Genomic DNA, 13,541 nt, shown 5'->3' with positions numbered 1-13,541 from the left:
CCTGAAAGAACTCCCTAATGCTTCAAAATGTCATTTGACCATCTGTCCGATATAAAGAGTGCTCACCTCCACCAAGGCCAAACAACATGCTGCACATGATTATGTTCTTACAATGAAAAAATTAAGTAAATTTATGATGAGTCTGCATCTGCACCAAAATGTAATTGGATTCTTTCCGGTCTTTCAGGCCCCATCCCTCCACCAAGTTTGGTGGAAACCAGTTTAGTAGTTGTTTTTTTTTACATACTCCTGATTACAAATAAACCAACAGAAAGACAGACATGGGAGAAAAGATAGTGGAAGTAATGATGTGAAACAGAAAAGCATTAGTGGTTCCTCTGCCCTCCAGGGGTTGTGATGACCTTTAATGGTTTGTCTAGTTTGGCATCAGTCACCTCTGTGAATCATACTTCACTACGTGCCCACACATGCACACACACTCTTATCACATGCACTAACCTCTCCACTGTTTTAGTCATTGGCACGGATACAATGAGCCACTCTGTTTGGTGGTCAGCATTTGTCCTGGGGAGCACACACACTCTGAAAGTGTAAGAGTCACACACACTCTGAAACTGTAAGAGTCACACACACTCTGAAATTGTAAGAGTCACACACACTCTGAAACTGTAAGAGTCACACACACTCTGAAACTGTAAGAGTCACACACACTCTGAAACTGTAAAGTGAGTCACAAACACTCTGAAACTGTAAGAGTCACACACACTCTGAAACTGTAAGAGTCACAAACACTCTGAAACTGTAAGAGTCACACACACTCTGAAAGTGTAAGAGTCACACACACTCTGAAACTGTAAGAGTCACACAGTCACACGCAGAAATAACTCATTCCTATGTCGATGGAAAATTAGTCTGATTGCTTTAAAATTTCACTTGATTGATTTAATTTGTTGTCATTTATATTTTTGCATATCACCATCGTCATTACACACACACACACACACACACACACACACACACACACACACACACACACACACACACACACAGACACACACACACACACCCAGACACATAGACCAGTCCACACTCCATAAATAGTGAACAGAACAGTTACACAACAGCATTACGGGAATTCTTAAGTGGCTGGTTTTACAGTAAGTCAGTGATGGAAGTGTCAGAGCAGCAGAGACATTCTTTAGATGTTGTGTCATTTAAAGTTAATTTTAGTTTATTTGGAGAGAGCTCCACAAATTTTATTATTTTATTTTAGTAATACGACAGATTGTTTTCCTTGACAAAGACTCCCACTGCACATGTGACAGAATGTTTAGTCACATTAAACCCCATGCAATACATTTACAAGAGTATATGTTGACAAATTGCACAATTACTATATATATTGAATATATATATATATATATATATATATAACTAGCTATATTACTAATGTAGATCCATGAATACGTTTTTGAGAAATCAAGAAAAATATTGAAAAATTCAATTTTAAAGAGATTTTTTAAATCCGGATCCAGAATTTAAGGAGTTCTTCCCTGAACTATACCAGATCCTTCAACCAGTTTTTGTCTGATCCTGCTAACTAACAGAAAAACATATATTGTGTACATGTAGAGAGTCTTATCACACTTATGTTGTCGGCCTAACTGCATGGAAATCCACCTACAGAGGCTTGAAACCTGCTGGAGATGGAGGAATGATCATAGTGACAAATTGGTCGGTTGCTCAGTTAGACATATAACTTATTTCATCAATAAAATCCTCTTTTTTATTCTTTTTGTTAACTTGGCTCTGGATAGCTCATGAACATGTAAAGTATCACAGTAACAGATCTTTCACATTGATCCTCTGATGAGCAGCTTTCATGTAATAGAGCTTAAATAAGGCAAACTGACTCTCTATCTGTTGCTCTTGTGTTTGTGTGGCCCTTCAGTGGTGAACCAGGAGGGACAGCCTCTGATCGAGGGGAAGCTGAAGGAGAAGCAGGTCCGCTGGAAGTTCATCAAGCGCTGGAAAACCCGCTACTTCACCCTGGCAGGGAACCAGCTCCTCTTCCGCAGAGGCAAGTCAGTAAGTAGCCAATGAGAGAGAAGCCACCACACACACCTACTCACACACAGACACACACGCACAGCGTCCCCGGCTTCTCGCTTATAAAATCCTCAGTAATGTCTTAATCTTGGCTGTCATTTGAAACGTGATGACATTCTGTATGAAACTGTGGAAATCCCACGTCCTGATAAGCTCAACTCTCCCTCAGTAGCGTCCGGTAAATCTGGTTGTTACGAATTAGCACTCACAGGGCCAGAGCAATGACGCAGCAACAACATGAGTCACTCTCACTCTGTGTAACTCAAAGCAGATACAATTACGCACAAGTAGCAAACCCAGACGGAGGATCTGCCTCTTGCAGTACGTGTGAGCGATAGAGAGACTGAATACTCTCCTCTTCCAGTTTGATACAACACACTTCCACTCTCAGGTTGAACAGAGGCTGAGGTCTCCGAGCAGAGATTTATCGAGCAGAAAGGGGGCGTTTGGTTCATCGAAAACCGGAGAGCGAAAACAGCAGGATCGAATATACACCGGTGGTCAGACGTCTGAAAACGTTTGCTCTTGAGATCAGGTCAAGTTTTACTTTAACAAGCTGATAAAAGGAAAAAAATTCGGACACGAAAATTGGACGGATGTGGAAATTTACCGCACGTCCAGAGTTTACAGCAGTCGTCTACAAGAGTGAGCCAATTATCTATGATTAAAATAATGTTCCGTTCAGTGTCTTGTTAATTCGATCAGCTCCCAAAAACTAGAGGGTTATCACAGAAGAATATCTGGAACAGGGAAATGTTCTCCAGTGGTGGTTGATTAGAGTTGAGCTCCCTCTGGAAACTGGAAACAATAGTCTTTGTGCTCTCATCCAAATGGTAATCGTTTCCTCTCCTTTTTTTCTTTTTTTTTTACAGCAGCCTCATTTTGGAAAGGTTTAGCCTCTTTGTTCTCGCAGCTCAGTTTGTGTGTTGCCAGCGTTCTGGAGGTGGATGGTAGGTTGTGAAAGACCCTTTTCCCAACTGACGAGTGAGATTAACATCTATAAAATGTGTCGTTTCCTCTGTATCGGATGATGGAGGTTTGAAACATTCCCAGAGTCCACACAGAGCAGAGACGTGCATCTCACTCGGAGTATTTCACATGAGCATTGATTTAGCACTAGATAAAATATGTTCCAGAGAAGAATGCATATATATCTGATTGCTTGCTGAGCCACACTGTGCCCTCCTCAGAACTCTGCATGTTCTCTCTAATTGGGCCCAGACAGACAGCGGTGCCAAACTGCATCCAGGCCTCCGCTTCGATTTGGGGAGTCGATTTGTTCCCGAAGTGAATTTAAGACTTGTATTAGAGACCCTGTATATCACCAAAGAGAATTGCATTCAGTACCTTTCTCACGGTCGTCCCCGCTCGAAGAGTAATGGAAAACAAACAACAAGCCCCACTATTAAAAGTTAAAAGACTGCAAACGTCAGACCACAACCACAAAGACACGCAGAAACGTCAGGGGGTCCTACAGGGGGGGTGTCCTCCTTTCACTATACGTCTATGCCAAGAAAACAATTTTCTTTAATCTACACATGTCTGGACCCAGATGAGAAAAGAAAAGTGACGGATGGGTTCATCAATTTATAAAGAAAGAACTCCTATCTTTATTAAAGTTGGTAAATGTTGCTAAATTCAACACATTTTGAATCAATTATAGGATATAATGTGAAAGTATTTCAAGAATATAGGACTTTCGTAAATGAAACTTGAGAGTAAATGATTCAGTGTGTCTATTTCTTAATACTGGGATATTTCGACATCTAGTTCCCTGTAGTTTGTTTTTCTGTGGTTAATTAAAGTCGGATTTCTTTGCTATTTTTGCTGCTTAAATCTGCCAAACGTCTTTTTCCTTCTCTCCAGGCATTAGTTTCACTTTTTCACAGTTTAGGCACTTTGATCTTTCCTATGGGAGGCAATGTATTAAAAGTAAATCTATATTGTTTTATTTTCATCAGTGAAAGGTATTGTTTAAATGCTCATCACTGACTCGTTTCACTTGCTCTAGGAAGCTTATACATTTGGCAGGTTGTGCAGTTTTAATCTCATCTGTAGCAAACATCATAAAAACAACAAGAAGGGTGTTGGTGCACAACACCGCCGAGGCCAGTGCCCTGTGTCTTGCCATGTTAAAGCAAGTGAAAACTAAATCCTGCATCTGCCCGTTTATCTGGAAAATGTAATGGATTCTTGCGAGGGTCATGTGGATCCGTTCTCAGAAGTTCATGGATTTCGGTTCAGTGGTTTTTCAGTAATCCTGCCGACATACAAACTATCAATGAAAACATAACCTCCTTGGCATAAAATGTTTCTATTCAGCAGCCAAATACTGGTGAACTGTGGTGAGTGTCAATACCAATAATCTCAAAACTTAAATCTTACAACTCCCCTTTATTATAAAATAATATAATTATAAATGCATTCAAAGACAAATAATTTTTCTGTCTCAATCAATACAGACTCTAATACACTGATACTCTGGGTTCTCTGGAGTACGTTACTGAGTCCACAGGATCTCCAAGGCTTCGGATTCACGTCTACACATTTTCCCTCAAACTGCGTCAACATATTTGCAGATTTCTGAGACAATGCATCACTAGACTTTTTACATAAGGGGAAATGTTTCACTATAAGGTTAAAATGCATCAAAGTTCACATGAATGCTCGGTGGGAATCAGACCCTCAGCACAGCCGACCGGGAGGTAGAACTGAACACGTCTTCTCACGTTCGGATCTTCTCAGTGACCACCTCCGTCACTGAGGGATGTGGTCAGTCAGTCGCCTTGAGTCTTGCAGATAGTTCTGGTTATGTGGTTATAGGATTTTGTTTCCTGCCCTGGAGAAGCAGCAGAACAATAAAGTCTGATTGTTCGTCCTGTAAGTGGTTTGGTCTGAATGTCCTGGAAACAGCTCTGTGTGTGAGAGTTGTAGGTCAGAACAAGAGATATTCATATGTCTGAAATGTACAAAGAGCTTTGTGTCCTGGCTGAAGATAGATTTCTATATGTACTTATTCGATCAGCTTCACATCACCAGCATAAATACATGTGTTTATGAACAGATTGTTCCCTATGAAATCTAGAGAGAAGTAAACTAGTTTTACGACTGGTTTATCCACAGTGTGTTAGTTTCATTTGCTTCATTAGTTTGTAATGTTCCACATGATAATGTTCCATACGCATTAAAAATGCCATCGGTGAAATTGAAGTACATTTACTGAAGTACAATTCATTTTGATGTACTTTGAATGAGCACTTTCTTTTTATATTACTCAATCATTCTATTGAACTATAATAAAGAGATAGATACAAGATATAAAGATAAGATCATATAAACAAAATGTGTTCTAAGTCACAAACTACAGCATTAAAATGCTACTTATATCTTAAAGCATCAGTGATAATAATTAATGATTTTTATGAAATATTTTGAAGGCAGAATTTTAACTTGTAACTGAGAACTTCTACAGAATTTCTTCCCTACACTTTACACTTTTTTTTATTATAAAGATCTCTTTGCTTGAGCCTGGGTGTTAACTCAGTGAGCACAGATTGTACGGCTTCAAATTACCCAGTAACATCCATAAACTATACATGATGTAAAAGTAGACTTGTGTAATTTAACACATTACATTTGTATATATTCCTACCTCTCTCATTGTCTGTCCTCTGCACAGAAGGATGAGCTGGATGATATTCCTATTGAGCTGAGCAAGGTGCAAAGTGTCAAGGTGAGAAGCTCCGAAGTCATCATCTCTCAGAAATGTCTGGTTTTTAAGAGGCAAGCACATCACATCCCAAACACATAGAATAGTATATTAAGATGGACGACACCTCAAAACTGAAACCAAAGCATGTTGAACAACCCCTAGTGGCTGGCTGCAGTGTAGATCATAAACCCTGCCTCCTCCATGTTAATGGATGGGACTTGGTCCAAACAAAAAAAGTCAAAATACACATCAAATACATTTTTCTCAAAGATGATTTCTGCCATTTTAGGTAATTTATCACACCGATATTTGTTCAAGTGCTAATTCTTTTTTAATGAACAAGATGGCGGTGTTTGTATTTGGGAATTGTTGGCTTTATTTCTAGATAGTGGGAGGAAGTGGAGTCACATCGTCCATCTTTGTTTAGTCTAAGCTAAGAACGGGTTTGTTTCAAAGCAACAATAATTTTATGCAAAGTAAGACAGCATCAATCTCAAATGTCAACAATTGTATTTTAATTCAATTTTATTGATATAGTACCACAAGAGAGAAACTCAACCGAGACAACAGCATCTCTTGGTATTTGTCATCATTATCATCTCTTTCTTTATCAGAAGTTTTTCGTCTTTGTCTCCACAGGTTGTGGCCAAGAAGCGTCGGGATCGAGGTCTGCCACGGGCCTTTGAGATCTTCACCGACAGCAAGACATATGTGCTCAAAGCTCAGGATGAGAAGCACACAGAGGAGTGGCTGCAGTGCATCAACGTGGCCGTGGCTCAGGCCAGAGAGAGGGAGAACAGAGAGGCTACCACCTACCTGTGAGATCAACACACAGACAGACACAACGTCAAACGCAGCCAAACATACTCTGGGGAGTGTGTTTCTGTCGCGGTTTGGCAATTTTTAAGCACTTGTAAACGACCAACAGAGCTGTCCCTGAGGAGGGAAACCCTACACAACACATACATATATATATATATATATATATATATATACTGCTAGTAGCACTTCAGTAGCACTATAACTTCATATGTGTAACTGGTGGTATCCATCCTCTTCTCCAATCAAATGCAGTATTTTTTAGAAATAAGATTTATTCAACCAGCAGTTTAAAAAACTCAAGAAAAACTTGTTACATATTTAAAATACTGACTCCCAATACTTTACTGCTACACTAGTAACCTTCTCATGATGAGACACATATACTGGACTTGTGTAGTGATTATAAATGAATGTTACAATATATATAAGTGTTAAAGACTGACGTGTTAAGAAGATCCTCAGCAGATTGGATCATTCACTTCCAACCTCTGCTTGAACCTGGAGACTGCTGAACTGCTGTGAGCTGCAACAACCAAACAAATCAGCATCTACACAAACTTTAACAAAGCAATAAAGACTCAACCGACCTCATAAAGACTTGTAGCAGTACTGAGACTGAACAGATGCTGGAGAGGAGCCTAATGGACCAATGGGAAGGAGATACGATACTGGAATTTATTGTGTTTGGGTGACAGAGAGAATGATGTAGTCTTAAAAAAGACCTCTTATGCTTTTTATTTTCTGTCTTATATATACATATATATAATGTTACATTGATGTTCATATTAACTTTGGCCAAAGTTTCAAAACTAAAATGTAAAAAATGATCTGTGTGACAAAGCTCTGAACGCTAGGTTTCCAACAGTTTTTCTACTTTTTTGACAGATGTCAGCTCATCATATTTTTTTTATACAGTCATCCAAGTTCAAGCACAGCTTGTTCTCCCCAAACGGCCCCTTGAGTAGCATTATAGGCTTTTAATGTATATGTACAAATAATAGAGAGTGCTGGTTTACTATACTTTTATCTGGTGGGGGGATGGGCTGCTGTAAAAACATTTAACACTGAGCCAAACACTGGACTTGATACTGCATTTTACCACCAGCTGTCCCATTTGACTCAGTAGGCATTCCTGATTGGAGCATAATGAGACTGGGTTAGCCAATTAATGAGAGTGACTCCAGTCCACTTGGTGGCAGTAATGAACTCCTAATTATTTGTCAACTGCCAATAATCTTTAAATAAAGATTAATAAAGTGAAGCAGCATCACAATCATTAGGACTAAAACAGCAAAATAATGTTTTTTTATATCTCACAACAAATATTTAACTTTGTGGGCTTAAAATCAAAAATGTTGCCGTATAGATAGTTATTTTTGTTTTGAGACGACCATTTTAAGTTCACCATGTTTCCTGTGCTTAACCTCCTATAAGGTAAATATTGACGATAGACCGAAGTAGAGACGATATCTCTCCTTACATCTGATCTCTGAACTGCGTTCTGTCCCTTTAAGGAGCACATGTTGCCGATTTGCATTTATTTTGTTATTCACTTGACTTCCAGCTGTCATCTATCATTCTATCTACCATTCCTGTCAACTTTGTGGGTGATACTGTGTCCTGTTGAAAGAATCTGGGGCTTGTCACACAAAGGGGAGAGCAACATATTTTAGACTTGTGCCCATCGAGGATCAGACCTGGGATCTATTTGGTGACCAGCAGCAAGGGTGTTTGTCAATCTGTCCTCGAGTCGGGTTTCTTGTTCATCATTTCCATGTCAACCTTGGTCTTGGTCACAGATCCTAATTCAGCAATACAGGAAATAAACATGAATGCATTAGCCGACATGGTTATCAGAGACATTGGTTAAAGATGACACCCACATTTTAAGGCTTATTCTGAACTTTAACACTTTTTGACTCTGTATTTTTGCTTGTTTTGTGGACTTAAATACCATCGCTGTCTGATATTAACTGAAGGCAGTTGTGTGTCATGCAATAGCCTCCAAACATTCATGGACATGCTGGTCCTCTAATCAGGTTTTAAACAGCGATACAATAGAATATATTCAGCATAAAGAAGGACTAATAATCTGTCCTGTAAAGAGAAGGTCAAGTAACACCAGTAATGAACATTTCCCATCATCATATTAGTGTTAATGACATAAAGAAAACTGCTGAATGCAGTCAATGAACAACCTGACAGAAAGAGGTTATAAATGCTGTGTTTCCAAAACAGATATAAGCTGCTTGGCGACAACTTGTTCCAGACACAAGAGGCATCTTGGATATAGGCCGATTATTCATTGGCAGGATGGGATGTAGATATTTCTAAGCAAAGGCTGAACTATAGCATGTTTAACCTGGCTCAGGACGGAGCACAGTGTAAAAGGAGGGATTCATGATTCATGGCCACAACAGTCGAGTCAATTGAATTAAAGTATTTAAAAACAAGGATGACGGAAGAACGTCAAGGGACAGTTGAGTGACGTCCTCGCAGGAAACAGGACAAAGGAGTCCAGCAGGAAACACCATTGGATGGTTTGTTGAAGGGGGAATACTCACTCTGATATCACCGTGTCCACAGAACATTTAAGAAGGTTATGGTGTAAAAGTGTTATAGAAGAAAGGCAGTAGGAGATTTACTCTTAACGAGAACTTTGGATTTTCTTTTGCTTGATGAAATGAGGTTGGTAAAATGAGTAGTTAGCATCCCTCATCCTTTTATTCAAAGTGAATTAAAGCTATTTAAATGCAGCCTCTAGTTTGGTGGCTTGTCATGAACAATTTGTTTCCATACAACACAAGTCACATTACAGATGTTTTCCAATTCAGTCAGTACTTAAATGCATCTCCCACATGTTTAACTATTAACAGGAGTGTTGTTGCGTCCACTGTTAAAATGAAAGGGACAATAACAATCAAGATGAGTCAGAGTGAGATGTGAAACAAAGTGATTTATTTACTATTGTGACTCACAGAATACATCAAAAGGTTCTCATCATGTGGGCGAGGGAGGGACAAAGTGATTGAGTGTCAAATAAACTGAAATGAACACAACAACAACAAAGCCTAACCGATTCCACCACTACGAACAAAAAATGCAAACAAAAGGCTGAAGCGACTGATCTAAAAAAAGAACTTCACCACAAACAGCACAAGAGAAGCACCGCCCGAGTAACGTAGTGTTTCTGAATATAAAGTAAAGAGAACCCTCGCAAACCCCCCACCAAAATTACTTTGAAATTATCTTACAAAACACAACAGGTCTCAGACCAACAGCCAAAAAGAAGGTATTCAGGTGTGCTCCTTATATTGAGGGCCCTGGATGTTGATTGGCCAACTGGGAGTCTGGGGAGCCAATCAGCAGTAAATACCAGAGTTTACAGGTGGACCTCAATCAGGCTTGTTAGCTCCTAGAGAGAAACACACAAGGGGGGCAGGCAGAAAAAAAACACATATACAATATAAAAAATATATGCACATATTAGATTAATTCACATTTTATTTCTTTCATGTATAATATGTGATGTATACATCCAGTGTTTTAAAATAGCATTTTGTATCATGTATTTTCTTTATTTCTTTACTTGGACCATATTTCCTATCAGTAGCCAGGAGGTCAAGTTAAATTACTGAGGGATCAGAAATGTTTCTTCCAACACATGTTAAAAAAAAATATTCTGACCCCATTTCTCTTGTGAAACCAGCCCCTTACGAGTCTGTGCAGTCATCAGATTTCTGTTATTTTGCAATCTGTCCTATATGGTCCGGTCTATTTTTGTCTTTCCAAAATGAGAAACGTCTGCAGCAATTTTTCTCCGTGTGTTATGTTGAGCGATGTCAGCATGATTGTTGCCTAATAGTGGAGATTTGACCACAGATTTCTAAGAAAACATTGAAGTAAATGAGTGGTTTCCTTGTGGTATTAGGAACTGGGCCAGTTCAGTCGTATTGATTTAGGATGATCCACTGGAGGGTTTTGTTTCGATAGAAACTGAAGGTGATCTGTCGTTTTACAACCGGCCTCTTACAGAGGTTAGAGTTTAAAAGCTTATGTTTCTTTTTTCTTCGGATGACATGGATGTGGAGAATGAGAGTTCCCTCATCTGTACAACTCTTAACAAATCAGCCTTTTTGCTACCCCTGTGTGTAAAGCTACAAGTCCCTTATGTTATTCACTATCCACGAGGCCCAAGACAAACGTTTCTTGACCCAGTTAAACACAACGTTCATGGTCGGCCATGGCAAATCAATTATGACGCACAATGTCTGATTTTGATCTTTATCTGGATCCACATCTGAGGTGTTTCTGCCCACAGGTGAATGCGTAACTCCCCTTGTGTGGAATGAAACGCTCTTGGTTTAGGTTAAATATGTAAAAAAGCAGGAACGTTCAGAGTGTTTTGAAACTGCCTAAGGTTGTCTTGACCTCAACTCGGGACAGAAAAGCCCATTGTCTTTGTGCTCCGCCTGAAACCCTGTGTACATACAGGCATTACACAGCCTCTCCCACTGTGTCAGGTTTCCACTGTTTGTAAGTTTAGCTGTGCCCCGTCCCCCCCCCCTACACTTCAGAACTGAGCTGCATCTGCTAACAATGTAATATTATTTACATCAAGCCTCTCTGACACATGAGTCCCTCCTTTCCCTTTTATTTGGATGAATGACCTACATACACAACTGGCTGTGAACCCCAAAGTCAGGGGGATTTCCTGCATGACTGCAATAAATGCTTTAACAAAATTAACCAAAATCTGCTTCAAACATCTCGAACACTGGTTGGATTTAGTTTCGTCCTGATATTTCTTGCTCCCAGAGGATGAATCTTCCTGACTTTGACGACTTTACCTCTATCGCCACCATGAAGTTGATATTTGTGTTTTTGAGTCAAACCTCTCGTATGATCCGACATGAAATTAAGTCCAAGCCTCACAGCCTCTGGTTTAAAACAACATAATGCTACTTTTTTACCTCAAAATATCAGCTTTGAAATTGGTTTGATGGTACGTTGACTTGGAATAGGGAAAATGGTTTTGCTTCAATTCCCACTCCTCAACCCGAACGGCTGTTCTTGCTCAACGTAACTTTGGTGAGTGAGTACGATCTCCAGTGAGAAGTGTGGAACTGACTGAGAGTCGCAGAATCAGACCCCTGAAGTGATGCTGAGCTGTAGATCAGATAAAAAGACAGACAGGTCATTAAAAAACAGCATTTATCTCCATTTATTAAGTAAACTTTAAAATATGAAGAATTCTAAACAGAGTTTGGTGTATTTGTCAAAGCAGAAGGATCAACGGTGATATCCACCACTCGGTGGTGTTTCAGTTCAGTGACTTCATGAAAACCACCTAATCTCTCGAACACGGAGCCCAACAGAATCAATCCCCACCTGTGGCTGCAGAGGGCGCTGTTGCTCAGTAAAAGTTACATAGTGTTGCTTTAAATCTTGAGTCGGGTTTAGATCGTCGGGACAATTAGTCACTATCAGACACTGTTATTCACACATGGGGATGGTTGTATACTATAACTACACTATAGCCTACACACACACAATACATGTGTAGCTGCTGCAACATTATATCTTCTGCCTCCCTTCAACGTCTCTGGCACACACTCCTGTAAATGTACCATGAAGCTGACTTTACCCTCTTTTTTTGTTATTGGAAGTGAATGTCTGATCATGTGAATGTCAACGTTGTCTCACAGTAACAATGGGAACACTGTCTGCTGTCATGCTGCTATGGTGGCCAAGTTTCCAGGCCTGTGGGGCCAAACATCTCGAGCCAAAAAGCTATTGTTTGAGGGTACTTTCCTCTTAATGAAGTGCATTTGTAGGCAGCTCTGTAGTTGATGCACCAGTGTGGGCTCCATTCGCTTTCAGTGCTTCTACACCTCAGCAAAAACTCAGGCAAGATGTAGAGCAGCTCCTTAGAAGATTCAATAAGATTCAACTCAACAGAATTCTAAACTTTTGTCTCCACACCGGTTCATTGGTCATTTGTGGGGCTCTGTTGGAATGTGAGGTCCAATTTCACACATACTAACGTTTATATTTCTACTTTTTGTATCATCACAGGGAACAAAGTTAATATCTGAATACATTTGTGTTTCCATCACATCAATGAACTCCAGGGTTTAGAGTTAACATTGTTCTCTCTGGGGATAAAGTAAAGCAAAGTAATTTTTCACACAAAACATAGCATAGAATAAACTCTACAACGTTATCTGAATATTGGTAATCCAACACAAACACATTTTACACTTCAAATGAATATATTTACTGTTGATGTAATTACTGTTGCAACAATCTGCTGACGCTCGTGGTGTGAAGTTAAAGATGCAGATAGTTGTTTTTTTTGTCTGCCTTCAGGGAGGGAAACAAAATCTATCTATCTATCTATCTATCTATCTATCTATCTATCTATATATATATCATTAATCTCAGACTGGAGAACAGTGAGCTGTTGCTGTCACTTCTTTAAAGCACAATGACATTATATTATATTTACAGTGCAGTACATATATAGCGAGCAGAAACTGATGATGGAAACATACTTTATTCTGTATGTGAATGTCATTAACTTAAGTATTAAAGTTTATGAATGTATTCAAAGCATTTTTGAGCATTCATATCAAACTAAATAATAGGAGATGTAGTGTTGCTCAATAACATTTGATTTTGGATGTATGCTTGATATTTATTTTTTACACTTCAGTCATGTGAGGGACAAATACTAAAGTCGTCCCTTTCTTCTTACCCTTGATTTTTTATATTATTATGAATTAATAGTGCAAACAGATGAATGTTGTATTTTATTGAGGATTAAACTGATATCTTTATAGATTGTATATTTGCCTGTTGCACCTTTTGCATGTCGGACTCTGACACTTTTTGCTGACAGAATTGTACAATAAATCTTAAACAGTGAAATCAA

General features: G+C 39.1%; 1 protein-coding gene across 1 annotated transcript in view; it reads left to right on the top strand.

Moving 5' to 3' along the window:
- The window catches only part of veph1 (ventricular zone expressed PH domain-containing 1), an 85,935-nt gene extending 72,394 nt beyond the window's left edge, over positions 1-13,541 (top strand). The window contains exons 13-15 of the mRNA XM_047339615.1: positions 1,913-2,049; positions 5,750-5,803; positions 6,422-13,541. Coding sequence (XP_047195571.1) covers positions 1,913-2,049; positions 5,750-5,803; positions 6,422-6,604 — 374 coding nt within the window. The 3' untranslated portion in view covers positions 6,605-13,541. The remainder of the gene's footprint in view (positions 1-1,912; positions 2,050-5,749; positions 5,804-6,421) is intronic.

The sequence above is a fragment of the Hippoglossus stenolepis genome, chromosome 4 (genome assembly GCF_022539355.2).
Source record: "Hippoglossus stenolepis isolate QCI-W04-F060 chromosome 4, HSTE1.2, whole genome shotgun sequence".
NCBI classification, from domain to species: Eukaryota; Metazoa; Chordata; class Actinopteri; order Pleuronectiformes; family Pleuronectidae; genus Hippoglossus; species Hippoglossus stenolepis.
This window is presented reverse-complemented; position numbering and strand designations above follow the sequence as displayed.